Here is a 26,168-nt window from a genome sequence, read left to right on the forward strand (position 1 = left end):
TTGGGGTTTGCATATTGATAGGAGTCAAATGGGATGACCAAAAAAGATTGGTGTATATGTTATAAGATTTCTTTATGCAACATGTTTGATTGCAAGATTATAATGTCAACATGAAACATCCACTCGAGAAAATGTTGCCTTAGTCCAGAGAGGATAGGGGACATTATTGACTATATACTGTCACCTGGCGGTCAACACTGAGTTATCTAAACTTTCTAAAGGTTGGACAAATCATTGAGATATAAAGATATTTCATTCCTGTAAGATATGTAGGAAGGTAAAACACAAACAATATAACAATGCATTGCTCTATATTCATTAACCTTACAGAGATCAGTGATCCAGTAAAAAATATAGAATTAGCTGCAAAGAGCATCGCATGATACGTCGTAATAGTGTCTTCAATATATCATCAACGTGAACACGTATTATGGAGAAAGTCATTGGGTGCAGTGTTGCTATGTCCGCAGTTTTCCAGCAATTAGGCTACTTTGAAAACGATGTCGCAGATGAAAATGTATTGTCGGTTTTTTGGACTACTTCTAATATATTTCACTGTGAACTGCTGCTGCTGACTATCAGGCAGTGTGCAGGTTGTTACTGAGTGAGTGAACGGTAGAGAGGGTTGAGGGGCGAAGGGGTGTGTGTGCCATTCCGCCGCCATACGCAAGACCAAAAAATGCTGCCCCTCACAAAACTAGAATTGTCCCAGTAAGCAAAATGACATTGAAAATACGTCTAAAATACGTATTTCCCAGAAGTTGACGTTAGGTTCCATTTAGATTCTGAATGGAAGGTGAAAAGGTATTTTCCGTATGTTTAAAATACATATTTTTTTAGAACAATGAAAAGGCATATTTTCCAGACATTGAAAAATAAGTATTTTCCGGACGTTAAAATCAGGTTCATTTCGGGCTCCCGAATGGTGCAGCGGTCAAAGGCACTGTATCTCAGTGCTAGAGGCATCACTATAGACCCTCGTTTGATTCCAGGCTGTATCACAACTGGCCATGTTTGGGAGTCCCATAGGGCGGTGTACAATTGGCCCAGGGTCGTCCAGGTTAGGGTTTGGCCGGGGTAGGCCGTCATTGTAAATAAGAATTAGTTCTTAACTGACTTGCCTAGTTAAATAAAGGTTAAATCTAAAATAGAAATACATTTGGTTCAAAATGAAAGTTGAAAAAATGTATTTTCCTGATGTTGAAAATACAGTTGAAGTCGGAAGTTTACATACACCTTAGCCAAAAACATTTAAACTCAGTTTTTCACAATTCCTGACATTTAAAATGTAGAAATGTCCTGTTTTAGGTCAGTTAGGATCACTACTTTATTTTAAGAATGTGAAATATTTCAGCGTTTATTTCTTTCATCACATTCCCAGTGGGTCAGAAGTTTACATACACTCAATTAGTATTTGGTAGCATTGCCTTTAAATTGTTAAACTTGGGTCAAACGTTTTGGGTAGCCTTCCACAAAGCTTCCCACAATAAGTTGGGTGAATTTTGGCCCATTCCTCCTGACAGAGCTGGTGTAACTGAGTCAGGTTTGTAGGCCTCCTTGCTCGCGCACGCTTTTTCAGTTCTGCCCACATATTTTCTATAGGATTGAGGTCAGGGCTTTGTGATGGCCACTCCAATACCTTGACTTTGTTGTCCTTAAGCCATTTTGCCACAACTTTGGAAGTATGCTTGGGGTCATTGTCCATTTGTTAGACCCATTTGCGACCAAGCTTTAACTTCCTGACTGATGTCTTGAGATGTTGCTTCAATATGTTCACATAATTTTCCTACCTCATGATGCCATCTAGTTTGTGAAGTGCACCAGGCCCTCCTGCAGCAAAGGACTCCCACAACATGATGCTGCCACCCCCGTGCTTCACAGTTGGGATACAGTGAATTATAAGTGAAATAATCTGTCTGTAAACAGGCTGGAGGTTGGAAATATGTATTTTCCGGATGTTGAAATCAGGCAGATTTTTGGTTCTGAATGAAAGTTGAAAATAAGTAATTATAGACATCTATGTTTGGGCCAAATCAAGGTTGGTCCAGACCGGACAAAATCTGAACCAAACATAGACGTCTATGATTGGTTCAGATTTGGTCCGAATCAGACCAAAAACCAATGTCTGTGCATGTGGAAATCAAGGCCGGTCCGGAACTGCACCAAAGAAAGAATTTCAAAAGGCATCAGAGTTGATCGGTGCTTACTGAGGTGTAGCCTACAGTGTACACAGAAATATCATTTTATGAATACCCATCTATGTGGTAAACCTACCATTTTTAAAACTGGCCATTGCATTGGCTTTACTAGTCCTGATTCCTGTGACTAATCAATTTGGCTATTTAAGCTCTGAATATCAGCTACCCAATTTTATCAGGAGTTATCGTGATCAGCTTATGATCAGCTTGTTAAAATATTGATGATACAAACTTGAAATCACTGATCAGGACAACCGGATGAAACTCCTGGACAACAGTTGTGATTTCCCATTGCAAATTGTCCATTTAACTTTGCATTTCTTCTTTGCCAAGATAATCCATCTACCTGACAGGTGGGGCATATCAAGAAGCTAATTAAACAGCATAATCATTACACAGGTGCACCTTGTGCTGGGGACAATAAAATGCCACTCTAAAATGTACTGTTTTGTCACACAACACAATGCCACAGATGTCTCAAGTTTTGAGGGAGCGTGCAATTGGCATGCTGACTGCAGGAATGTTCACCAGAGCTGTTACCAGATCATTTCATGTGAATTTATCTACCATAAACTGCCTCCTATGTCGTTTTAGAGAATTTGGCAGTACGTCCAACTGGCCTCACAACCGCAGACCACGTGTATGGTGTAGTGTGGGCGAGAGGTATACTGATGTTGGTGGTGGGGTTATGCGCCATGGTGGTGGTGGGGTTCTGGTATGGGCAGGCATAAGTTACAGACAACGAACACAATTTAAGTTTATCGATCGCAATTTTAATGCACAGAGATACCGTGACGAGTCCTGAGGCCCATTGTGATTTATTTCAATTGACGGATTTCCTTATATAACCTGTAACCCTGTAAAATCTTTGAAATTGTTGCATGTTGCGTTTATATTTTCATTCCTTATGGAGACACCCTTTTTCCACAAAACATATTAATGCACTAGAACTGATATGATGGCGACATAGCATTGGAAAACGACTTTAGGTGCACTGGAGCTCTTTAGATAAATTCGCTCAGAGGTGGTTGAATGTAAACTGCATTCTAATGTTGACTTTTCTTATGGATAACAGTATCAAGCGAAGGGTTTTACTCGTGCTCAGTTTTAGAGGATCTGGAGCACTGTGCGAGTGGAAATTTGAAACCTAAGTTAAGGAACTCCTTCGCATGCTTGTGTTGTGGGAAAAAGTCCACAATTAAAATGACATTAAATGTGGAGAATGATAGGCTACATTTGCATCTGTTGGCCATCAAGTAGTCTATTAATTTCTATGCCATTGCAGGCTACTGTAGCCTACCATTTGATACAATAAATATATATTGAAAGTGTTTCTTGCACAGATCCCCTGTCCAACTTTCATCACTCAAACTCTCCTGTCGGATTTATCTAGTTATGCACATGCGCAAACAGGATTTATTTACAATTATAAACTGGGTGATTTGAGCCCTGAATGCTGATTGATTGAAAGCCATCGTATATTAGACGTGTACCACGGGAATGACAAAAACATACTTTTTACTGTCCTAATTACGTTGGTAACTAGTTTATGATAGCACTAAGGCACCCCAGGGGGTTGTGGTATATGACCAATACTGCGGCTAAGGGCCGTTCTTTGTGGTATATGGCCAATATACCACGGCTAAGGGCTATGTCCGGAGAACAGCCCTTTGCCGTGGTATATTGGCTATATACCACACCTCCTCGGGCCTTATAGCTTAATCATAGCAGTCAAAACGAGCTAAATTGACATCCATTGATGAAAAATTATCTAGAGAGTTTAATAAGGGTGATTTATCTTTTCTCTTGCGACATATTCATAAACTTGCAAGAATTATTATTTTGATGGAAAACAGAATTTTGCTTCTTAGCCTACATTGTTAAAAATGACATCAATATTCCTTCTTAATTTGCTCGCTAACATTATGGAAAAAGGGTTTATTGGATAATTATAAACAGGGTGGTTCGAGCCCTGAATGCTGATTGGCTGACCACGGGTATGACAAAACATTTATTTTTACTGCTCTAATTACGTTGGTAACCAGTTTATAATATCAATAAGGCACCTCGGGGTTGCTCGTGAGTAAGAACAGACATTACCCGTGGTATATTGGCCATATACCACACCCCCTCAGGCCTTATTGCCTAACTATGCAATGGGTGGGTCCAATCCTGAATGCTGATTCCAGTCGGTCTGTTCCACTAGTTACCACCTGCTAAATATGTGATTTTAAAATGCCTATTTACCATGTTCGTATCTGACTGTGCAATCCACTGTCTCAATAGCCCAGCCAGGCACTTTATAAACTTGATCTCCACTATAAAAACAACAGCGGATATTTGTATAAACCTTGCTGTTTGTCTGTCCGACATTTGCAACATTGTTTCAATATTCAACTTTGATCTCCAGCTGTCCCATAGAAATGAATGTGTAGGGAGTCGGGATGAGGCAGGCAGCGTTTTTCAGCCAGTCAACATCATGAATCAGCTAGCATAATTTTTTTATGGATACAAACAAATACATGTAAATTGAAAAAAGTTAATACAAAACAAAGTGCAGCTAGTTTGCAGTCTTTCCAGCTTCCGTTTGAAGTGATGGTGTTAACTGTGTTGTTGGCTAGCTCCTCTCATCAGGCGAAATTGCGCCTCATTCGCTCATAATTATGGATATTCAAATGTCACTAGAAAACAGCTTAAACAAATGCGGCTACTTCGCTGTTATTCTGGCAGCACTTTTTGACCTGACTGTAAATTGGCCGTAGTTGGCTAGCTAGCAAGCAAGAGATAAGAACGTTGCCAGCCAGTATGTCAATGGAACATTTAGAACGAACGACGGGGTCGCGTCCACAGAACAACTGATCGACTGGGTCGTGTCTCTGGCAACCGAACCGAATGACCGACCAGTGGGCTTGGGTAGCAACCTTAGATTTGTGTCGGGACAATATCTCGTGGAAGGATGAAATAGTATGAATAAATGAAAATATGTAAATTATTATTTGAATATGTTGGTAACCCATTGTATAAAAGTGATAATGCCCTCGAAGCAGGGCCAAATGTGTCAACTCCTCTTGCTGCAAAAAAAAATCCGGCTAGTTTTCAGGCCTTGTGTCAGGTTTTCAAAGGTCATTGGATATACATTTTAGCTGGACCTGGCAACCCTGATTGGGTGCACTGTTTGACCACCGCCGTGGAAGTTGAGGGCGCTCTGCCTTCCCCTCCTTCCAGTGCCTCTCACTCTGCCTGTCCGTCACACGTTGTGTACACTGGTACGGCGGGAGGCCTGACCCCCCATGAACCGGCGACTTCCTCTTTTTCAGATTTCATGGCGATCGGGAGAGAGGGAAGACCACCGAAGCACGCACACTGTCTCAATCCAACCGAAATACAATTATTTAGGTAAATAATCTGCCGCTCGTGCATTACTCAGTTACCGGGGTAGCGAATGATGCACGCCTAACGTGCACGTTGGGGATATCCACGTTTCCACCGTGATCTTTCGTTTCTGAATTTCAGATATTCACATTGTAGCGCAATTCGCTAATAACGAATCGGACGAAATGGGCTCCACCAGTACGCATCTCCCAAACGTAGTAACGTTAGGCTAGCAAGCAAGCTAACTTGCTATGCTAACTATCCAACGGTAGTTTGATATGTTTGTTCAAATATAACGTTAAACTAGCCACCATTAGGTCGAACTTTTCGTGTATTTTTGGGATGCTTACAATGCGTTTTGTTTAATTCAAATATGGTTCCGATAATAAGTAACGATGTGTTTTATCTGGCACGGTTAACTGACCAACTAACCTTAGCTAATGTTAGCTTACTGGCTATATAGCTAGCCAGATGCGATAATAAACGGTCGTTATTAGTAGCCATCCAGTTAATTTAATTGCTAATGTTACCTAGCTAGCTAACATGGCGGCTTTGCAGAGTTTTGAAACTTGTAGCTAGTTGTTCGATAGTGAAATGTACGTTATCAGCCATATGTTGTAATGGGTTGGGCTTGCAAACAACTGTATTGGATACTTTGTATCAACCTTGCTCTTATTAAATTATTAACTGCCATTGTTTCCATAACCCAGTCACTGTTGATTACATTGTGATGGGTTTCAAGTTTGGAATGCATAACGTTAATCATCGCTACTTTTAGCATTTATACGTTTTGGAACGTTATCCCAACTTCTCAAATGATGTGATTCTATCTAAGTGTCATAGTTAGAGGTTTGAATGGATATTTTTAATTATGTAAAGTTAGGCTGGCTAATTCTTCCTCACATTATGCCAGTGTACGTCATCAAATGGTAGCCAACTAGTGTTAACTGTTCTCGCTAAGTTGGAAGTCCAGTTTGTAAGCATAACTTGTACACATTATAATATGGCAGACACCCCTGTCCAAAATATTAGACACTAGTCTTCATCTAACAGTGATCAAGGCCTAACTACTGTTCCACAAGCACTTTTTGTTATAATGCCTTTCCTCATTCTGCCAAAGTACTCCATGTTTAGCACTCACCTTTTTTCTATTGGTTAGGCCTAGAAGTGACTGATGTTATTGTTATGAGTGGGCCCTGGGTATGTTAGAGGTGGGTCGGTAGTTATGAGAATACATCTTATATAGTCACAAACTATTTATTCTTAAATTGGGTCGTTTGGAGGATGATTTGGGTCACGGCAGGACAGTCAACTTCTAATTTGCATCTTGAGATGAAAAAGTTTAAGAACCCCTGTCAGTTATCTAATCTAAGTATATGTTTGTGTGAGCGAGTGAAGAAAGCCCTCGGATAATAAGACAATTTTTTTTAGCTTGACAGTGAGATCTAAGCAGACAGACACTGAACGGATTCTCTTGCTGGTAAGTCAGCCACTCCTCCATATGGTCACTAGTCTTTCCGTTTGGAAAAATGGAAAGTGCACCATCTATTTGTCCCTCCTGTTTAGGTAATTTATCTCACACCATTGGATAGGTGAAAGCAAGGGTTATCAACTACATGGCTTTCACCAATCCAGTCAAGTCAGAGTACGTATAATCTTTAGGGAGAGAAGAATGGATGCATTTTTAAAGTATTGAAACAGGCCAGAGGTTTACATTTACCACCTAGAAAGCAGAAGTCAGAATACACACTCACCAATACCACACTACGTGGGTATGTGTTTATTTGGGTGTAAGTTCCTATTTCGTTTGATGCAATATTTTACAATGCAAGTGTTAATTAACAACTTGGGTTGCTTCTTTTGTACCAATAAAGTTTGACAGAATTTGGGAGTGAGAGAGAAGACACACTTTTTTTTGGTGTAAGAACATAGGATTATAATTTATTTAGTAGATGCCTAAACCTTAGTGCCCTGTGTTTATTGTAACTTCTTAAGGCTGCTAAACTTGAAACCACATTTGCATCAACTAACCTCTAAAGATCCTGCAGCAGTAACTGCACCCTACTCTAACTGTGATAGTGTGGTTTTTCCCTCTCTCAAATTGTTGAACTTTATTGGTGCGAAGTAAGCAATCCATGTTGCAGAAGCAGTACAACAGAAATTACAAATGAAACCTTACGCATTCTAACCGGCCACAACTCTGTCTTTCTTGCGCTCTCTCCCCCTCTCAATTGCTATATCTCTCTCTATCTCTGTGCAGGTGTTGCTCAGCTGGCAGTAGTGGTTTCTAGTGCTGGTGTTCTGTTGAAGGGGCTCCTTAGCGCTCTGTGCTGTTGTCTTGCTGTGTCCTGGGTTAGGACTGCCAGCCTATGGCTCTAATGGACAAACACAAAGTAAAGCGACAAAGACTTGACCGCATTTGTGAGGGTAAGGAGCCATGTTTTGCGACACACTCAAACGCGCACACAGACACTGATCTCATACAGACACGCACGCACTCACACACTGCGCATCTTACATCTTGTATTTTTCTATAATAGGCATTTGAATATTACGATTTCACAATTCATTTTATCAGGTTATAGTCATATGGTAATGAGTATTCTCACATGATATTCTCACACCTCCATCACAAATTCATAATACAAAATGGTTTCTACAGGTCTGATTTGGTGTATCAGAACATCCTCCAGAGAGGATGTGCAGTTTTCTTCAAATTAATTGAACGTGTGATTATCACATGCCTATGTCTATAATATTTTGCACTTCCAGTGCATTCGGAATGTACCACTTGACTTTTCACATTTGTTACGTTACACCCTTATTCTAAAATTGATGGGGGGGAAATTCCCCTCATCAATCTACACACAATACCCCATAATGACAAAGCGAAAACGGGTTTTTAGAAAATTGTGCAAATGTATTAAAAATAAAAAACAGAAACCTTATTTACTTAAGTATTCAGACCCTTTGCTATGAGACTTGAAATTGAGCTCAGGTGCATCCTGTTTCCATTGATCATCCGTGAGATGCTTCTATAACTTGATTGGAGTCCACCTGTGGTAAATTAAATTGATTGGACATGATTTGGAAAGGCACACACCTGTCTATATAAGGTCCCACAGTTGACAATGCATGTCAGAGGAAAAACCAAGCCATGAGATTGAAGCATTGTGTCTAGGGTCAGATCTGTGGAAGGGTACCAAACAATTTCTGCAGCATTGAAGGTCCCCAAGAACAGTTGCCTCCATCATTCTTAAATGGAACAAGTTTGGAACCACCAAGACTCTCCCTGTAGCTGGCCGCCCGGCCAAACTGAGCAGTCGGGGGAGAAGGGCCCTATGGTCACTCTAACAGAGCTGCAGAGTTCCTCTGTGGAGATGTGAGAACCTTCCAGAAGGACAATCATCTCTGCAGCACTCCACCAATCAGGCATTTCTTTAGGGGGGTAAAAAGGCACATGACAGCCCGCTTGGAGTTTGCCAAAAGGCACCTAAAGGACTCTCACACCATGAGAAACAAGATGCGATGGTCTGATGAAATCAAGATTGAACTCTTTGGCCTGAATGTCAAACGTCACAAAGATGAACGGAGCAAAGTACAGCGAGATCCTTGATGAAAACCTTCTCCAGAGCGCTCAGGACCTCAGACTTGGGCGAAGGTTCACCTTCCAACAGGACAACGACCCTAAGCACACAGTCAAGACAACGCAGGAATGGCTTCGGGACAAGTCTCTGAATAAATGTCCTTGAGTGGCCCAGTCAGAGCCTGACTTGAACCCGATCGAACATATCTGGAGAGACCTGAAAATAGCTGTGCAGCGATGCTCCCCATCCAACCTGACAGCTTGAGAGGATCTGCAGAGTAGAATGGGAGAACCCCCCCGAATACAGGTGTGCCAAGCTTGTAGCATCATACCCAAGAAGACTCAAGGCTGTAATCGCTGCCAAAGGTGCTTCAACAAAGTACAGGGTAAAGGGTCTGACTACTTTTGTGAATATATTTCGTTTTTTTTTTTTGTTGCTTTGCTTTGTCATTATGTGGTATTGTGTGTAGATTGACAAGGGGAAAAAAAGATTAAATCCATTTTAGAATAAGGCTCTAACGTAACAAAATGTGGAAAAAGTCAAGGGGTCTGAATACTTTACAAATGCACTGTACATCAGCTGCTAATATGGAATATATTTTATTAATGATCAGCCTATTGGTTTGTGGAGTGGCAGATGGGATATAGGGCTGGGAATTATTACAATGCTTTGTTGGCGATACGATATGTATTGCGACTCTCACGGTTGTATATATATTGCGATTTTGTGATTCAGTGTTCCACACATATTGCTCACCATATGTCTGCTGCAGAGAGACGAGAGAGCATGAGAATGAGTTTTCATCAGTCATGGAAATAAAAGTGCCGAAAATAAATTTGTCTCCCTATTTCAAAAGAAGATGCAGAACAAGCTATTAAGGAAAAATACTGGAGTTTTGGTGCCAGTACAGCCAACTAGCTCAAAAATAATATTGCGATATTGTCACAATATAGTCCCCCCCCCCCCCCCCCATCACTAGTAGAATAGTGTAGTGATGGGTCGGGGTTAGTCAGAGAGAGCGCAAAATGCCCTTATCTCACTTCCTGTTTCTGTCTGTGGGGATTTCAAGAGGGGTTAGTGGGTGGCCAAGCTGGTGTGCCTGAGCTATGAGCCGTGAGAAAGAACGCCAAGGCAAGATACAAATGATGAGGATGACTGAGTACATGACAGGCTAGGATAATAGACCAGTTAGATTACACCATGATCATTGTTTTTTTGTTTTTTTGACAAAGACTGAAATTAATTGAAAGGGTAGAATGGTGTCGCTTTGGCCTAGACATAAAACAAATAAATTGCTATTGCAAGTCATTCCAAGCCTCAATTTGTAGTTTATAAAAATGTCATAAAAAGGTAATGAAAACATATAAAATATCTTAAATTCTGGACATATAAGACAAAATTCTGGTCTGTACTACCCCAGTCCAAACAAAATAAATTGGTGCGAAATGCAGCCCTTGGGTGATGTTGAGATAAAATGGAGGGAGTTGTCTGGGAGAGTCAGGTCCCCTGAGATGAGTGAGAGGAGCAGGGTGAGGGGTCGCGGCCGTGGCTACAGGGAAACGGGCCAGCTGTCTCTTTAAAAAACAACAACAGCCAAACCAGACCTAGCCACTGCCTGGCTATGCTAATGAGGTTAGTGCTGGTTGGCTGGCCCTCAATGGAGCCGTCCCTGATTGGAGCCGGACCGTGGGGGAGGGGCTGGGTGTGGATGACAGCAGGGACCTAGCCAGCCGAGAACAGTCTGACAGAACGAGAGAGAGAAAAGAAAGAACGATAGAGGGAGAGAGCGAGGCGAGAGAGAGAGAGAGAGAGAGGAAGACAGGCTGGCAAACTTCATAATGCAAGGTTAGGCGCTTTGTGTGTGTGTGTGTGTGTGTGTGTCGTTAAATGTGTTTGTGAAGGAGAGCTTGAAGATGGAAGGGGGTGATATGGGCTTGGGTGTGGTGTTGCCGACGAGTGTGTGTGCCGTTTCCTTTTTGCTCAGCGTGTCCTTGTAGCGAATTGAGCAACTGTGTGTGTGTGTGTGTGTGTACGGCGCCTGCGTGTGTGTGTGTGTGTGTGTGTGTGTGTTATTGTGTGTCTGGCTGGAGGTTGGGTGGAGTAGTGCTGCATTATCATCCTACCCTGCCCCTCCCCCTCTCCCTGCTCTCTCTCACACACTCCTTAAACCGAGGGAAAGAGAAAGGAGGAGGAGGAAGGGAAAGAAAAGGAGGGAGGGAGAATGAATGAAGCGCTGAATGAATTGCATTGTGTGCGCGGCCATGCTTGTGCTCCATAAGCCTTGTACGCTAGCGTCCTTTACTCTAAATATTTGTGTGTTTGCGCTTCTGAGGCTGCCTTTTGTTAACCAGTAATTGGGAATCCATTGTGATCTCTGGCATGTGGAGATTAAGATAAAGGAAAATGCTTTATGTTTTTTTTTTTTTTTTATGAGATGCAGATTCACTTTCTTAAGCCTTCTCGGCTAGGCCCAGTTGGGAAATGCTTTGACGTCACAGGAAGCATCCACAAATATTTGTCTTCCACCGCCTGCCTGCCACCAGTTCCTATCCTACTCCCCCCTCTCTTTCTCCCTCCCCCACACTCCCACTATGACACAGGACATAGTGTTTGTGCATGTGGATGTCTGTCTGTGTGTCTGTCCCTGCATGCGTCCTGCCCTCTGTCCAAGTGAATGTTCCAGTGAGACACATGCATTCCCCCCCCCACCCCCCCCCAGACCATACACCTGTCACGCAGAGACTGTGTGTGTCCTTCTGGTCTAGGGCCCAGTGGTGTGGTCTGGTGTGTGTTACGTGTGTGTGAGAAGGGCAGTGCGTTCCGATTCAAAAGGCCAGTTCATGATTAGTTCAGTGTGAAGGAGAGGCAGAACGCTAAGACACACACACACACACACACACGAATATGTCCTATGATGATAATGGTATCAGTGGTGATGTTAGCTTTTGTTGCAGTTGGCCACGGTTCTCTAGTGACCTTTGGCACAGATGTTAGCCTTGTGCTTTGTCTCGCATTCTGGCCACTCGGTGCTCAGTGATGATTGAGGATTTCGATGCAGACGCAGGACCACGGCGGACAAGTGTAGCCATGTATCAGTGGCGCGTGTTTACGGATGTGTGTACAGAACGTGTGTGTTTGGGGGGGAGGGGGGCTCCAGAGGAGGGAATTTAGGTCATGACTCAGTCTCTCTCTCTACCCCCTCCCCCCTTCTTCCCTGCACCCCGCATCTCAACCCCTCTACTGCCCCTCCCCCATCCGTCACACTCAACCTCCCCTGGCACTGCAGCCAGCTACAGTGTAGCGCCACAAGCCTTTTCATCCTCTACTCTGGCTGGAGTCAGGGATGTGGGTGGTGTGTCACTCAGTGTGTCTTACATGTGTCGTCATAGCATGTGTGTCTGAATGCCGTGGGGTTGGATGTATTGACGTTGTAGGTTAGTTATTGTGTTGGGCCCCCCCCCCCCCCCGTCTCTTTGTCATCTCAGATGTGCTCTCTGCAGATCCAGTTACATATTACCATTGCGTAACCATCACACGCAGCCACTGATCCCTCAGGGTGCCAGTGTTGACAAGGCCCTGGCTGTTTTGTGGGGACGGAGGAGAGCGCATCATGGGACTCACTTTGGGAGAGTTTGCTTTGGTGGTAGTATCATGTTAGTGGTCACTGGTCAGACTCACTATTCAGGTTGTGCCGGCTTTGGCCCCAGCACTGATGATGCCAGTGGCTGTTGTCATGCCTGGTCCAGTTCAGAGGGACTTTAATGGTGTGCACGTGTGTGTTGTAATGGTCAAGGCAATGGTGCGTGTAGAAGGTTTAGGGCAGTGACTCATTTTGCCCTGGTCCAGAGACTCCAGAAAGATTGTTGAATCACTAACCTCAATGAACAGTCCCATCTGGAAAAACACGGTTCAGCGTATACGGTGTTTTTGACTTTATCACACATTCCTAAAGGAAGCCATTTTGTCTGGGCAAATGATCAACTTGAAATGGACTGTAAACGTCAGGTGAACACTTATAGTTTGATGGTTATAATATGTACATTAAATTTTTAAAATAAAATAATAATAATAATAATTGGCCTGTGCTGGAATCAAATCCACAACCATTAGTGTGTCAAGCACCATGCTCCAACCTAGCCAGCCATTGGAACCAAAGCAGCACGTACGATTTTAGAATGCAACTAATTTAGTTACCTTTCATAACGCTAAATCATGTCTTAACTGTCCCCCTCTCCCCTGTGTGCAGGCATCCGCCCCCCCATCCTGAACGGGCCCATGCACCCTCGGCCCCTGGTGGCCCTGCTGGACGGGCGTGACTGCACCATAGAGATGCCCATCCTCAAGGACGTGGCCACTGTGGCCTTCTGTGATGCCCAGTCCACCCAGGAGATACACGAGAAGGTAGATGGAGCGAGACACACACACATTAGGAACACCTGCTCTTTCCATGACAGACTGACCAGGTGAAAGCTATGATCCCTTATTGATGTCACCTGTTAAATCCACTTCAGTCAGTGTAGATGAAGGGGAGGAGACATGTTAAAGAAGGATTTTTAAGCCTTGAGACGGATTGTGTATGTGTGCCATTCAGAGAGTGAATGGGAAAGACAAAATATTTTTTTAAAGACTGCCTTTGAACGGGATATGGTAGTAGGCGTCAGGTGCACCGGTTTTAGTCTGTCAAGAACTGCAACGGTGCTAGGATTTTCACACTCAACAGTTTCCTGTGTGTATCAAGAATGGTCCACCACCCAAAAGACATCCAGCTAACTTGACACAACTGTGGGAAGCATTGGAGTCAACATGGGCCAGCATCCCTGTGGAACGCTTTCGACACCTTGTAGAGTCCATGCCCCGATGAATTGAGGCTTTTCTGAGGGCAAAAGAGGGTTCAACTCAATATTAGGGAGATGCTCCTAATATTTTGTACACTCAGTGTTTATAAGGCAACATACACTGTCTGGTTGTAAGCTTCCTGTTAATTTGGCTATAAGCGGCACTTCCTGATTTCTAAAATATGAAAGAAGTTATTCAAGACTACCTCCTGACTGCCAGCCATATGTTTATTTGAGTATTTATGCACTGTCCCTTTAACGCAATGTCTAACCAGCAGTATGATGGTGTGTTAACCCTGTAGGTGCTGAACGAGGCTGTATTAATTTGTGTGATGGCCTTGTCTGACGGTGTGTGTGTATTAACCCCGTAGGTGCTGAACGAGGCAGTGGGGGCTCTGCTCTACCACACCATCACTCTCTCCAGAGACGACCTGGATAAGTTCAAAGGCCTCCGAGTCATTGTCAGGATCGGCAGTGGCTTCGACAACGTCGACATCAAAGCTGCAGCTGAGCTGGGTGAGTCATGCACGAATACACACACGCAGTATGCCGATGAACAGGTATACACACACACACACACACACACACGGATGCATATTACACGTAATCATATACACAGCCTTTCCAAGCTCTGCCCCATCACTCCCCTCTTTCCTTCATCGCACCATCTCCCTCTCTCCCCTCCTCCCCATCTCCCTCCCCCAGGCATCGCAGTGTGTAACGTGCCAGCGTGCTCGGTGGAGGAGACGGCCGACACGTCCATGTGTCTGATCCTGAACCTGTACCGCCGCGTCACCTGGATGCATCAGGCCCTGAGAGAGGGCACCAGGGCCTCCAGCGTGGAGCAGATCAGGGAGGTGGCCGGGGGAGCTGCCCGCATCCGGGGGGAGACGCTGGGCATCATCGGCCTGGGTGAGTGGGGGTAATCTGGGCTAGGGTGTGGAGGTTGACGGGGTTACTGGGTAGTGGAGAATGGGGCTGATTTGGAGCAGCTGATTTTGACTAGTGGCCCCTAGTCTGGCCTGTTTTCAGTCTGCCAGAGGCCCTGGAATTTGCTTTGGGTGCCTATGTGCCCCACAATGGAAATACAAACACTAGTTACCCCTATGCATTCCTCTCTCTGCAGGTCGTGTGGGCCAGGCGGTGGCTCTGCGGGCCAAGGCTTTTGGTTTCGGGGTGATCTTCTACGACCCCTACCTGCCTGACGGAGTGGAGCGCTCCCTGGGCCTGCAGAGGATGGCTACGCTCCAAGACCTACTCATCCACTCTGACTGTGTCTCTCTACACTGCAGCCTCAACGAACACAATCACCACCTCATCAACGACTTCACCATCAAACAGGTACACAATGTCATAGTCACACACACGTACACACACACATTTTATGTGTGTTTTAGGGCTGCCAAACTATTTAAATAATCACAATTCATCTAAATGTTTTAATTTGCTAAAATTTGTCCCTTAAGAAAAAATAACCCTATTAAAAAGCAGTTTTAGTTACAGGCATGCTATGCTTTTATTGTAAGGGACGGAAACACAATCTGTATAAGAAATAAAATACAATGTTTAAATTATCTACATGTAATATTTTTGCATTGTAATTTCAGAAAATGTCATTAATATATCTGAAGTAATAGTGGAATGATGGTGTTTCACAATATTTTTTCCTCCCCCAAAAATTATTGGGCCAACACATAATTGCATTCTAATGGTGCAGCCTTCTTATTGGTCAACAAAAGACGGACTGGCTCTTGTTGTTAAATTGACTGGGCCTGAGCCGCGTGCTAACCGAATCCGTTAGTGAGCGATACTTTATACAAATCGTTCAGCCCCAGTCAATTTGACGAGATTTGAGATGTAGCTCTTTTTAACTCGGCATACTTACTCCCTCTCATTAATGTTCTTGAAGTTTAACACTTGCGAACACACACAAACAAACAGTTAAAGCTTCAGGCATTCTCAATTAGTGTTCTCCCAATTTCTGATTTGGAGCGTTAAGTACAGGAAAACAGAACTGGCTCTATGGACACAAGGGGCATTTACACCTGTTCAACAATGATATGAATTCCACAGAAGACAATAGCTCAGCCAGGTCTGAGTTCATGTAATAACAGCTATTAGATGTAGCCTAGGCTACTTCAACATGAACTAGTCACAAGCTGTTTCTACAAAAATTGAGATTATTTGCTTAAATCTTTTGACCTGAGAAATGCAACCACAACAGTACCTAAATGGAATGGATGTCCTGTTCTGGTTTAAAATTATTGCGGAGTTGTTAGTTATATCAAGAGGCATTCAACCATGACATTGTAAACATTCTTTTGGTTAGCTAGCCAACTTTAGCATAACTAGCTAGCTACTTTTGTCCAAAATATGTTTTTTTTGCTGTTATCTAAAGAAACTCCTGAGAATGTGTATATGGTTGAGCTTTCTGTACATTTTCCTTCATAATTATTGCTCAAAGCTGCGCGCAATGTGGATGTTTTTAAGGGTGTTTTCGCATATAAATCCTCTTTTAAAATAATTGATCTCAGTCCTATTTAAAGTGATCAAAAAACAATCTAAAAGAACTCAGTTGTCTTTGTATTCACGCTGCCCTTGCCTTTGAATGAGGACTCAACTCTTTTGCCTGTTCACTTCACCTTTTTTGAGGTCCGAATCCTCTTTACATTCGCATTTCTATTTTTTGTCGAAAGGAACCAAAGATATTTGTCCAACATTCGCTCAATGCACTCTAGTAAAAGTACAGGACAAGCCATTCCATCAGAACGTGCTATTGGACAGCTAGATATACCTACTTACATTTTGGAAGCTAGTAGATTACATTTTGTTAAAGGACGAGACATAATAATTGTCATCAGAAGATAATATTAACATGTAAATATTATTGGTAACAGATGAACTACCAGTAGATGAATTGCAGATTAAATAATGCTGTAGGCTACTGACCTTTCAACAGCTAGAATGAATTTTGTATCCATGTTGTGATTCTCACCAAAATATGTTGTCTTTTCACACTATTCAAACCCCACATTCGAATAAACAGTTATGAACCTCTCTCAGCCTATAGGTCAACATATTGCAAACAGAGAATCTGAACATCGTGTCAGCACAAAACACACGCATTTTAGAATTTCTCTGCGTCCTTGACAATCGCTAATCGGCACACATTTATTTATGTGAACCGGCACTTCCTCTTCTCTCCAATGTGAAGGGGTTATGGCAGGGGAAACGGTGTTGCGGTAGTCCCGTGTGTGGTGTGGTAAAAATGACAAGCAAACCTGGGGAGCTTTGTGTTTACGTTGTCCTAAACAAAAAAAGGGAACCGGACTTCCGAATTCAAGCGAACCATACTCAAACCACCTCTCGAGATGGTCTCAGTTTGGTTCGCTTAGGGCGCTCTTTTGAGGGCTCTAAGTTCCTATGGAGTGTTCACACTCCACAGAGTTCCTTTTTGGAGTCTTCACCCGCCACAAAAAAAAACGAGGTGAACTTCACTGAATTCACAAAAATTGGCTGAAAGGGACCAAGTGTGAGAACACCTTAAGAGACAGATGGCGCTACATAACAGCAGCTGCAACCGAGTGCAGGGTCCGTGCGGAATAGGGTCTGTGTGGAAACACGTGCGCTTGTAAGGGGTCCGTGCGGTGAAGAAATGAAAATGCGATTAATGGCGTCAAAAAATGAGTGCCTTTTTAAAAATGTAACACCCTTATTAACTCATTAACAGCCCTAGTATGTTTGTAAATTCACGTTCTTACATGCATATACAGGGAACTTCCAACATAATGGAAACACTTGACTAAATGAGGGATACAAAGTATATTAAAAGCAGGTGCTTCCACATAGGTGTGGTTCCTGAGTTAATTATGGGAGTGCGTGTGTATATAAAGTTAACCCTGTGTTTTGTGTGTAGATGCGCCAGGGAGCGTTCCTGGTGAACTCTGCGCGGGGAGGGCTGGTGGATGAGAAGGCTCTGGCTCAGGCCCTGAAGGAAGGACGGATACGAGGAGCCGCACTAGACGTCCACGAGACAGAACCCTTCAGGTACACACACACACACACACACACACACACACACACACACTGGATGTTCAGTCGTTCACGAGACCGAGCCCTTCTGACACACACAGCCCACTGAAGGATCCTAGCCTGATTTCGAACCCCCCACAAGTCTGTTTGACCGTGCAACCCCCCCCCCCCCCCGCCCGTCTCTCTTTTTCCCCCTCTAACCCTCTCTCTGTTGTTGTAGTTTCTCCCAGGGCCCTCTGAAGGATGCTCCCAACCTCATCTGTACCCCCCACACGTCCTGGTACAGTGAGCAGGCCTCCATCGAGGCCAGAGAGGAGGCTGCCAGGGAGGTGCGCCGTGCCATCACTGGTAAGACCCCTTAAACACTCGGCTTCAGCTAGTAAACACCGCCTGGGCTTCCATCCCCATCCTAACTTTCTATTATTAGTTATTACGTAGTGATGAATTGATTATTTCAGTGGCTTTATATAGCTTGAGTATGGCTGCATGTTTTGAGGTTCTGGAGTGGTCTGGTGTTATCTTACCTACACTCTTATTGTTTTTGCACAGAAGAAAAATGCAAATCAATGTGGTGAGAGTTTAAAATGGGTATAAAAAAATAAATACAAATAAATGCATGTGCAGGATAGCATTAACACCCTGAGTGGCTTGTACGGCACTCCCCCCGAAAATGGTATCCTGGTTATTAAAGCAGAGATTGTGGGGATTTATACGCTAATCCCTTGTCTCGCTGTCTGTCCTCTTTTAGGGCGTATCCCAGACAGTCTGAAGAACTGTGTGAATAAGGAATATCTGATGGCAGCATCCCAGTGGCCCAGTATGGAGGCTGCAACAGTCCACCCTGAACTCAACGGAGGCGGTGCATACAGGTGAGACCCTCAGCGGTTAAGGTGAGCACAGGAGGACAACCAAGTCAGGAAGTGTATCATGATGATTATTATTATACTTCATTTTATGCAAAATACGATATCTGTTCTTCACAGTCGATTTGGTTGTTGATGAATGTGCTGCAATGTTGTTCTCTCCTGAACAAGGCCCTGATATACATTCTTTCTCTCGCTCTCTCCACACGTCAGGTTTCCTGTGGGTCTGATCAGCGTAGCAGCAGGGGGTCTGACGGGGGCGGGAGCAGGGGTAGAGGCCCTGGCACACGCCATCACCCCTGTGTCCCATCCCCCCCACACCTCATCGCCAGGGCAACCCAGCAAGGCGGAGGCAGACAGAGACATCCCCTCTGACCAATAGCACCCCAACATTCCTCCGTCACCCCTGGAAACCAACAACCCCACCCTCTCTTCCCACCACCATCATCATCATCACCACCAACCCTCCTCTCCGACCTCAGGCAGATTGACACTGGGGTTCCGGTTTGATCCGGTTCGATCTGGATCTGTTCAAGCGCCGGTCCTTCAGAACACAGTACCAGCCCAGGAGTGACCTGCCGTCCACAAAATCCCCCTCCTCCGTAACCCTTCCTCGGACCCACTCAACCCCCCCCCATGGACCCCTATCTCCCCCTCTATCCATATTCCTCCCACAACAACAAACCTTCAGCAATAACTCTCTTCTCAAGTATTCAATTGGATTGGTATTTTCATAATTTTTTTTTTTATTCTTTTGAGGAAAAACAAAACATTTCGTTTTTGTTTTGAGTAGCGTTTCTCCAGCGACGCTGGACCGAGAGTCTGGCTGTTATGATCCGTGAGAGAGGCGTGAAGGGTTGGCCCGGCGTACATTAGTGGCTTTCTGATGTTACTGCCATCCTTTCTCTTACGCATCTCGCTCTCTCTCTCTCTCTTTCTCTCTCTCTCTCTCTCTCTCTCTCATTTTAGAAAATGTGTACAAAAGTAAGACACACAACACATCGGGCTTCTATTGTCCCGATAATTCCGATCCTGTTCCTAGATCTGTATCTAGCTAGCTTTAGCCAAGTCAGCTAAAGCACATACAGATCTGGGACCAGGCTACCTGATTCCCTGTCTGTTGGCTAGTGTAGGGATGAATAATGTCAGTGAAAAGCTGAAACCTTAGCAAAGCGTGTTACGTCTCCTCTGCCGCTACAGGGCCGTGTTAAACCCTGTGAGTCCTGTCTCTTCTCCTCAAGATGGTGAACCCTCTCCTTTGGCAGGTGACAATTCTCTTCCCTGCTTTTAGATCCCCTTTTTGGTGGTCTAACAGCCGAGCTCCTTTTGTTCCAGCGCCAGTCACTTCCTGTTGAAAGGTCAGGTGGATAGGCGTCCTTTGTTGCGCTCTGTGTCATCACTCAACAGGCCCTTGCCCACGACGTGATCTTATACTCGGCAACAGTTATGTGAAGTGTTTATTCTGTAAAGGCTGTCCCCTGAACCAGTGTGGTGTGTAGCTTCAAGATCATGTGAGAACAGTTTCATATCAGTTGGATTGTGGCTTTCCACCCCCCCCCCCCCAAAAAAAAAGGTTAAACTATTGTTCAAGAGCCTTTTTGTTTCTCAGAGGCACTTAACTTAGCACCAAGTACACACACACAGCGAGCTTGCAACATTGTTAGCTAGGACCGAGGTTTGGCCAGCAGGGGGTGCCACTGCCATCTGAATGCTCAGTCTGTGGCTGTGCTCAGAGAGAGGGGCAGTGATTTGGCTGCAGCGTTGAGTTGCGTATAACCAGCCTGACAGCTACCCCTGGGTTTTCTTAACACGTCCACACGAAGCAGTCAGCCATAGGGAAAGGGGAAGTACAACTCTTTTTGCCGTGACGTCATTAATTACCTGCTGACTTCCAAAGACGACCAGGACGAGTGACAAGGCAAGGACTTGCTGTCTTTCTCTCTCCCAGACCTCTCAGATCTACATCTCAGTCCATCCACCCAACCTCTCTCTCACCCCATCCAGCCCTTGAAGAACTCTGCTCTCCACCAGTGCTTTATCAGCAAGTGTGGATCCACCCATCCCTTTAAGATTGGGCAGTGTAGCCAGCGAGTTGATTCAAGCATCCCTTTAAGAAGACAGATATTCACCGTTCCCGTTAAGACCGAAGGGAGAGTGTGTGGAGTCTTTATTCTTACATAATCATAGTGGCTTTTCAAAGGCGACCGTGTTGTCTGCGTGTGGACCCCCACCCATCCCCCATTGGTTGTATTGACAAGTCGTTGTCTTTCTGAAAGAGTAGTCCCTACGAGTAACTCTTAACGCCGTCGTCTCTCGTTGTTTCAAGGGAATACCTTTTTTCTAGTACCTCAGTAACAGATATTGAATGTACGTTCAAACCCTTTTCTTTTTTGTACAGCTTTTGTAGAGACCCCTTTGCTATTCCTGACCAGAAGGGTTGTGAAAATCGAGACAATGACGATGATAAATAAACACCCCACTCAATAACCGAGTTGACCAAACAACTTTTTAGGATTTCTCTGCAGTTTTTTTCCACTGTCAAAAATCTCAGGCACCGAGACCAGTTACTTACTTATCTCTCGTCTTCACCTTAAATGTTATACTTCATTTGTTTCTCTGTGAAAAATGAGCACAATGCTTTCCCGTGATTCTACAATTCGACATCAGATTCCAGTTGATCTGACAAGCTTCTTCAACCTCCCGCTCTACAGCACAATGAAACTTGGATTCAAATTCAAAGTGTCAGCATGATCCGTTTTTATTTTCTAGAATGTAGAACTATATGCCTTTCTACTCTCCCTAATGTCATGCTGCTCCAGCTATTGTGCATGTGAGGTATTTTTGGAGGGCAAACGCTATTGGCCTAAAGATTGTCATCTTGTTGTCCACCCTTTGCTCCCCAGTGCTTAACCCTTAACCCAAGTTGCCATTTTGTGGTGGTCAGTAACCAGTGATGTACAGTTTTTCCCCTTCCTACCAGAGTCTATGAGGACATGGACATGAGGACATTATAGACTCCTGTGTCATGTGATGAGTATATATTTTTTTAAATATCCCCCATAGTTTGAGTTATGAGTTTAAATAGTGACCTTAAATTGCCATTGATGATATTGATGACACATTTTGGTTGTTTTCAGTTCATCAATGTGTTCAAAACCAATTATTTTTTGACTCTTCATTTGTAATCGCGCTCACTCTCTCTGTGTTCTACATGTTGTACTGAAACATTTCAGGAACAAACGTTTGAGTTTTTTTTGTTGTCTTAGCCGCCCTACTGTATTTAGCCTCTCCCTGTATAGTAACCGTAACTGTTAACTCTCCCTGTATAGTAGCTGTAGAGTTGCCATGGAAACACTCACTGCCTTAAACACAGTTGACCACAGTAGGTGGAGTAGGAGAGACACACAGTCAGACCGAAACCCCGCTAACAACTCACACCGTAAGGTTGTTATTCAATCAAACACCGGTGACGAGGTTTCCCGGATAAGTCAAAAATAACATGCTCTCCACAGAGCTAAAAAGGGTATTTGATTTGACGTGCAGTTGAGTGTCTTAAGTTCCACACTGCAAATGTTTTGTTGAGTACATCAGTCAAAATATGCATTCTCTCAGTCCAGAAAGAACATTTCTGGGTTAACCAGGTGAGCCATTTTGATTGAATTTCCCCTACATGTAGGTCACTGTCAGTGCTACAGACTGAAGGAAAGTCCATCTGATATTTCACTCTGGGGTGTGAGAATGTCGTCCCCCATCCCCCGTGCTCCGGCGCTCTGAAAGTCTCATGGCCAGCCCCGAGACTCTGGGCAACAGCGGACACTGATGTGGTCTGTCAGACCAGCTGAAAATGATGGATAGAGTTGGTCACTTTTCTCTCTCAGGGTTGAAATGCACACATATCCTTTCCGCAGCCTCTTCCTCTTCCTGTCGGTTCTGTGTTCCGCGCTCCTCAGGATGTTGAGCAGTCTCCTGACTTCCAGAAGGCCCTCACCATTCTCTCCTTCTCTCCTTCTTGTGTTTTGGTTTTACCTTCTGTTCTTTGGCACTGACAACTAACCTTCATTTTGCAATGAATGAATAAATGTTTTAAATGAGCTGTGTGTAATGTTGAAATTTGGGAAATGTATTTTTACAACATGTGAACATTAGGTTTTTTGGGGGGGGGGAGGGGTGTCTTTCACTCATCCTTTGTTGTGAATTCATTGATTTACTTTCACCAGACTCCTGTAACGTCTCCTGTAACTAGGCTCTTAAGCTTTTATTTTTGTTTTGTTTACTTTTTTTATTAGAAACAATCATGTTTGTGATGGTAATTTCCGATGGTAAACTCCACACCGTATTTTAATAAAATCAAAAAAATGTACCCTTTGCTTTCTCGCCCTGCTTTCTTTCTGTGTTCTCTCTCTCTCTGTGTGAAACATGTTAAACCTTTAACTCATTTGACTGACCGTTGCTCGTGTGTGTGTGTGTGTGTGTGTGTGTGTGTGTGTGTGTGTGTGTGTGTGTGTGTGTGTGTGTGTGTGTGTGTGTGTGTGATTTTCATGCGTTCATAGTGCAAGGTTTGCTATATAGCAGTGATGATCCAGGTGTGCTGCCTGCCTTCCTCTTCTCCTGTTTATAAAGTCCAGCCCTTGGGATAGGAGCAAGTTTTACAAACTTCTGGCTCCCTAACCAACTCTGTTACGATCCCTGCTTGTCTGTCTATACGGGTACGGGGTGATGCAGTACCAAGCGATCCAGAGCTCACAGCAGCTTTATGAGTAGGCAGGCAGGTGAGATGGGGGAATGCCAACCCCCAAATTGCCACCACATGTACCATCCCTAACCCCTGATGAGACTGTTCTTCATAAAAAGCAGTCTAAACCTTTTGGTCCCATTGCTGGAGGAAAGCGCCCCCCATGGAGGAAAATACTTTCCTCAACAGAAACCAGCTTTTTACCAGGCTGATTCACTGGTCTCCGTGTTTCACTGTTTCCTACTCGGGGCTGGTTGTTGTGCAACAGGCTGGGCTGCTGTGCTTTGCCCTGTCAGACCCCACACTGGCCCTGGATGGAGATATTTATCTGTCCCTTGTTTGTGTTAGACGGGGAAGGGGGATCAATACAACCTGGGAATACACCGGTGGACCTGTAAAAATTCAGTTTAGAGGGAAGTTTGTTGATTACTGTCATGGTGGGTTGAGGTCATATGATGGGAAATGGGGTATTTGTTTTGGGGTCATCGCTGAAGACCTGACTAGATCCTGCTGGCTAAAAACGTCTGTTTTGTTGACTAAGCTTTACTTGTAAAAAGCTTGCAAGCTTAGTTACTTGCAAAACCCTTAGGTAGGTCAGAGTAATAGACTTTTTGGGATTTGCGGGTGTGGTGACGGGAGTTTTACCTGGTCAGGAAAACTCCAGGCCCCGTGGATGAGGTAACTAGGGAAGGTTGTATGGTCTAAAGCAGTGTTTCCCCATCTTCGGTCCTGGAGTACCCCCCCCCCACCCCCCCCCCCCCCCCCCCCCCCCCGCCCAACGGTACACATTTCTGTTGTAGCCCCGGACAAACATACCTGGTTCAACTCAGTTGAATCAGGTTTGCTTGTCCAGGGCTACCATAAAACATTCGTACAATGAAGGGATACTCGAGGACTGGAGTTGGGAAACGCTGGTCTAGGCTCGGACACACCAATACCGTTTGCCAGCCGAGAGTACTTGGCACCTCTGAACAGAGTTCCGGCTGTAATTTTCCAATCGAGTGCAAACCGATTTTACATGTTGAATCACGTAAAAATGTTGGCAGTCAGACATCCACCAGCGAGTGCGGTCCCTGAAACCCGGTGCGCCAAATGATCGGCAGACAAAGCGGCAGATCAACATTCAGTGTGGTGTGGTCCTTAAGTGGGATTAAAAGTGTTTCTTGTTGACACGACAGAAGACAAGCTCACATAATCTCTGCATGTATACGTAGAATGAATTAACCGCGACAGAGACTCCACAGGCCCTCATGCTCAACCGTAGGATTGTATTAGCAACCCAAAGACAAGCGAACAAATATTTACCCATGCTCTCATTCCCATCTAAATATTAGTCTTTGCAATGAATGGATGGCTTGGAGATTGCATCATAAGGGGACACATTGGTAGAGTTCCCTGTTTATTTCCCATAGTCCTGAGTACGGTACGTACTGTGTGTTCACTCTGTGCCGTGTGTGTGTAGCCTGTTAGATCAATGGATCAACTTGACACATTACAAGTAGATGGTCAATATATTTTGTATACAGTGTCTGAATAGAAATAGAACAGTATTTATTGGGCCTACTTTTTCCATCCCTGGTATCCCTTATGAGGGCATCTCAATAATGGAGTTATAAACCCTAAACTCCAGCTGCTGTGGTTATGGTACCAGCCATTGTTTTTCAATATTATTCTCGCTGTTGGCTCCTGCCACTGTTTACTTTGCAAGTGTGAGTGGGTGTTTGACGAGGGGACTGTGTGTATATGCTTATCTGTGTGTGGGTTTGACATTGATCATGTGTGGTTGACTCCTACCGACTAGTGTGAGCTGCTCTGCAGATGTGTGCACTCTGCAGGGACTCAAATTCAGGGCAGGCCAGTGTGAAGTTCCACTCTGCTCGTGGTCTGTATGTCTCAGTATTATGTGTATGTGTTTCAATGTGTAAATCTAAGTGTGTGTGTGTGTGTGAGAGAGAGTGTGAGACGTTCTCCTCTAGGCCAATGAGAGCCAGCCAGTGTTGACGCCCAGCTCTCTGTCATTAATCAGCAGGCAGGGGAAGTCGAGGTTTTCCCTGTAACCTCCCAGCAAACAACAAAGGTTTGGGCTACACAGTAATATGACCCCTATATGGAAAGATGAGTCTCACAAACACATTGTGTTCTCCGATGGTGTTCTGTTTTGCTCTATGACCCCCACAAGTGTCACAGGACTCGTCTGAAGGTAATCCGCTACAGGGCCGAAAAATGAATGGAAGTGAATGGGGCATGTCCATGTCAAAGGAATATGGGTCATTCCACTGTAATTAAAAAAAAAAATAAAACCCTGAACTTTCTTATATCTCTCAGATATAGAACAGACACTTCAACACACACTTCCTTTTGATGTATTTCCATGTATGCATCTTTTATTCAATGTGTTTCTTTGGGCTAATAGCAGTAAGGCTATATATATATATATATATATATATATATATATATTATACCTATAGGAGTCATGAAATTCCAAATCAAATAGCTAAATGATCCTTCCTGTGACCATCTTCAAACAATGCCATATGTTAGCTTAGTAG

General features: G+C 44.1%; 1 protein-coding gene across 4 annotated transcripts; it reads left to right on the forward strand.

The window, feature by feature from the left end:
* Window positions 1–5,410: 5,410 nt before the first annotated feature.
* Window positions 5,411–23,247, forward strand: LOC106604922 (C-terminal-binding protein 2). 4 transcript variants are annotated; one of them, XM_014200060.3, is made up of 10 exons: window positions 5,411–5,594; window positions 7,831–7,997; window positions 13,404–13,558; window positions 14,364–14,508; window positions 14,698–14,904; window positions 15,119–15,333; window positions 17,909–18,039; window positions 18,245–18,372; window positions 18,773–18,914; window positions 19,101–23,247. In XM_014200060.3, the coding sequence occupies exons 2-9, from the start codon at window positions 7,940–7,942 to the stop codon at window positions 18,895–18,897; spliced, it is 1,164 nt and encodes a 387-aa protein (XP_014055535.1). In that variant the 5' UTR covers window positions 5,411–5,594; window positions 7,831–7,939; the 3' UTR covers window positions 18,898–18,914; window positions 19,101–23,247. The 4 variants fall into 4 exon arrangements, with proteins under 4 accessions (XP_014055535.1, XP_014055532.1, XP_045574210.1 ...); XM_014200057.3 differs by having other exon boundaries at window positions 18,773–18,893; XM_045718254.2 differs by lacking the exon at window positions 5,411–5,594 and adding an exon at window positions 7,034–7,050 and having other exon boundaries at window positions 18,773–18,893.
* The last annotated feature ends 2,921 nt before the right edge of the window (window positions 23,248–26,168 follow it).

This window comes from Salmo salar, chromosome 05 (genome assembly GCF_965601325.2).
Source record: "Salmo salar chromosome 05, fSalSal1, whole genome shotgun sequence".
Lineage (NCBI taxonomy): Eukaryota > Metazoa > Chordata > Actinopteri > Salmoniformes > Salmonidae > Salmo > Salmo salar.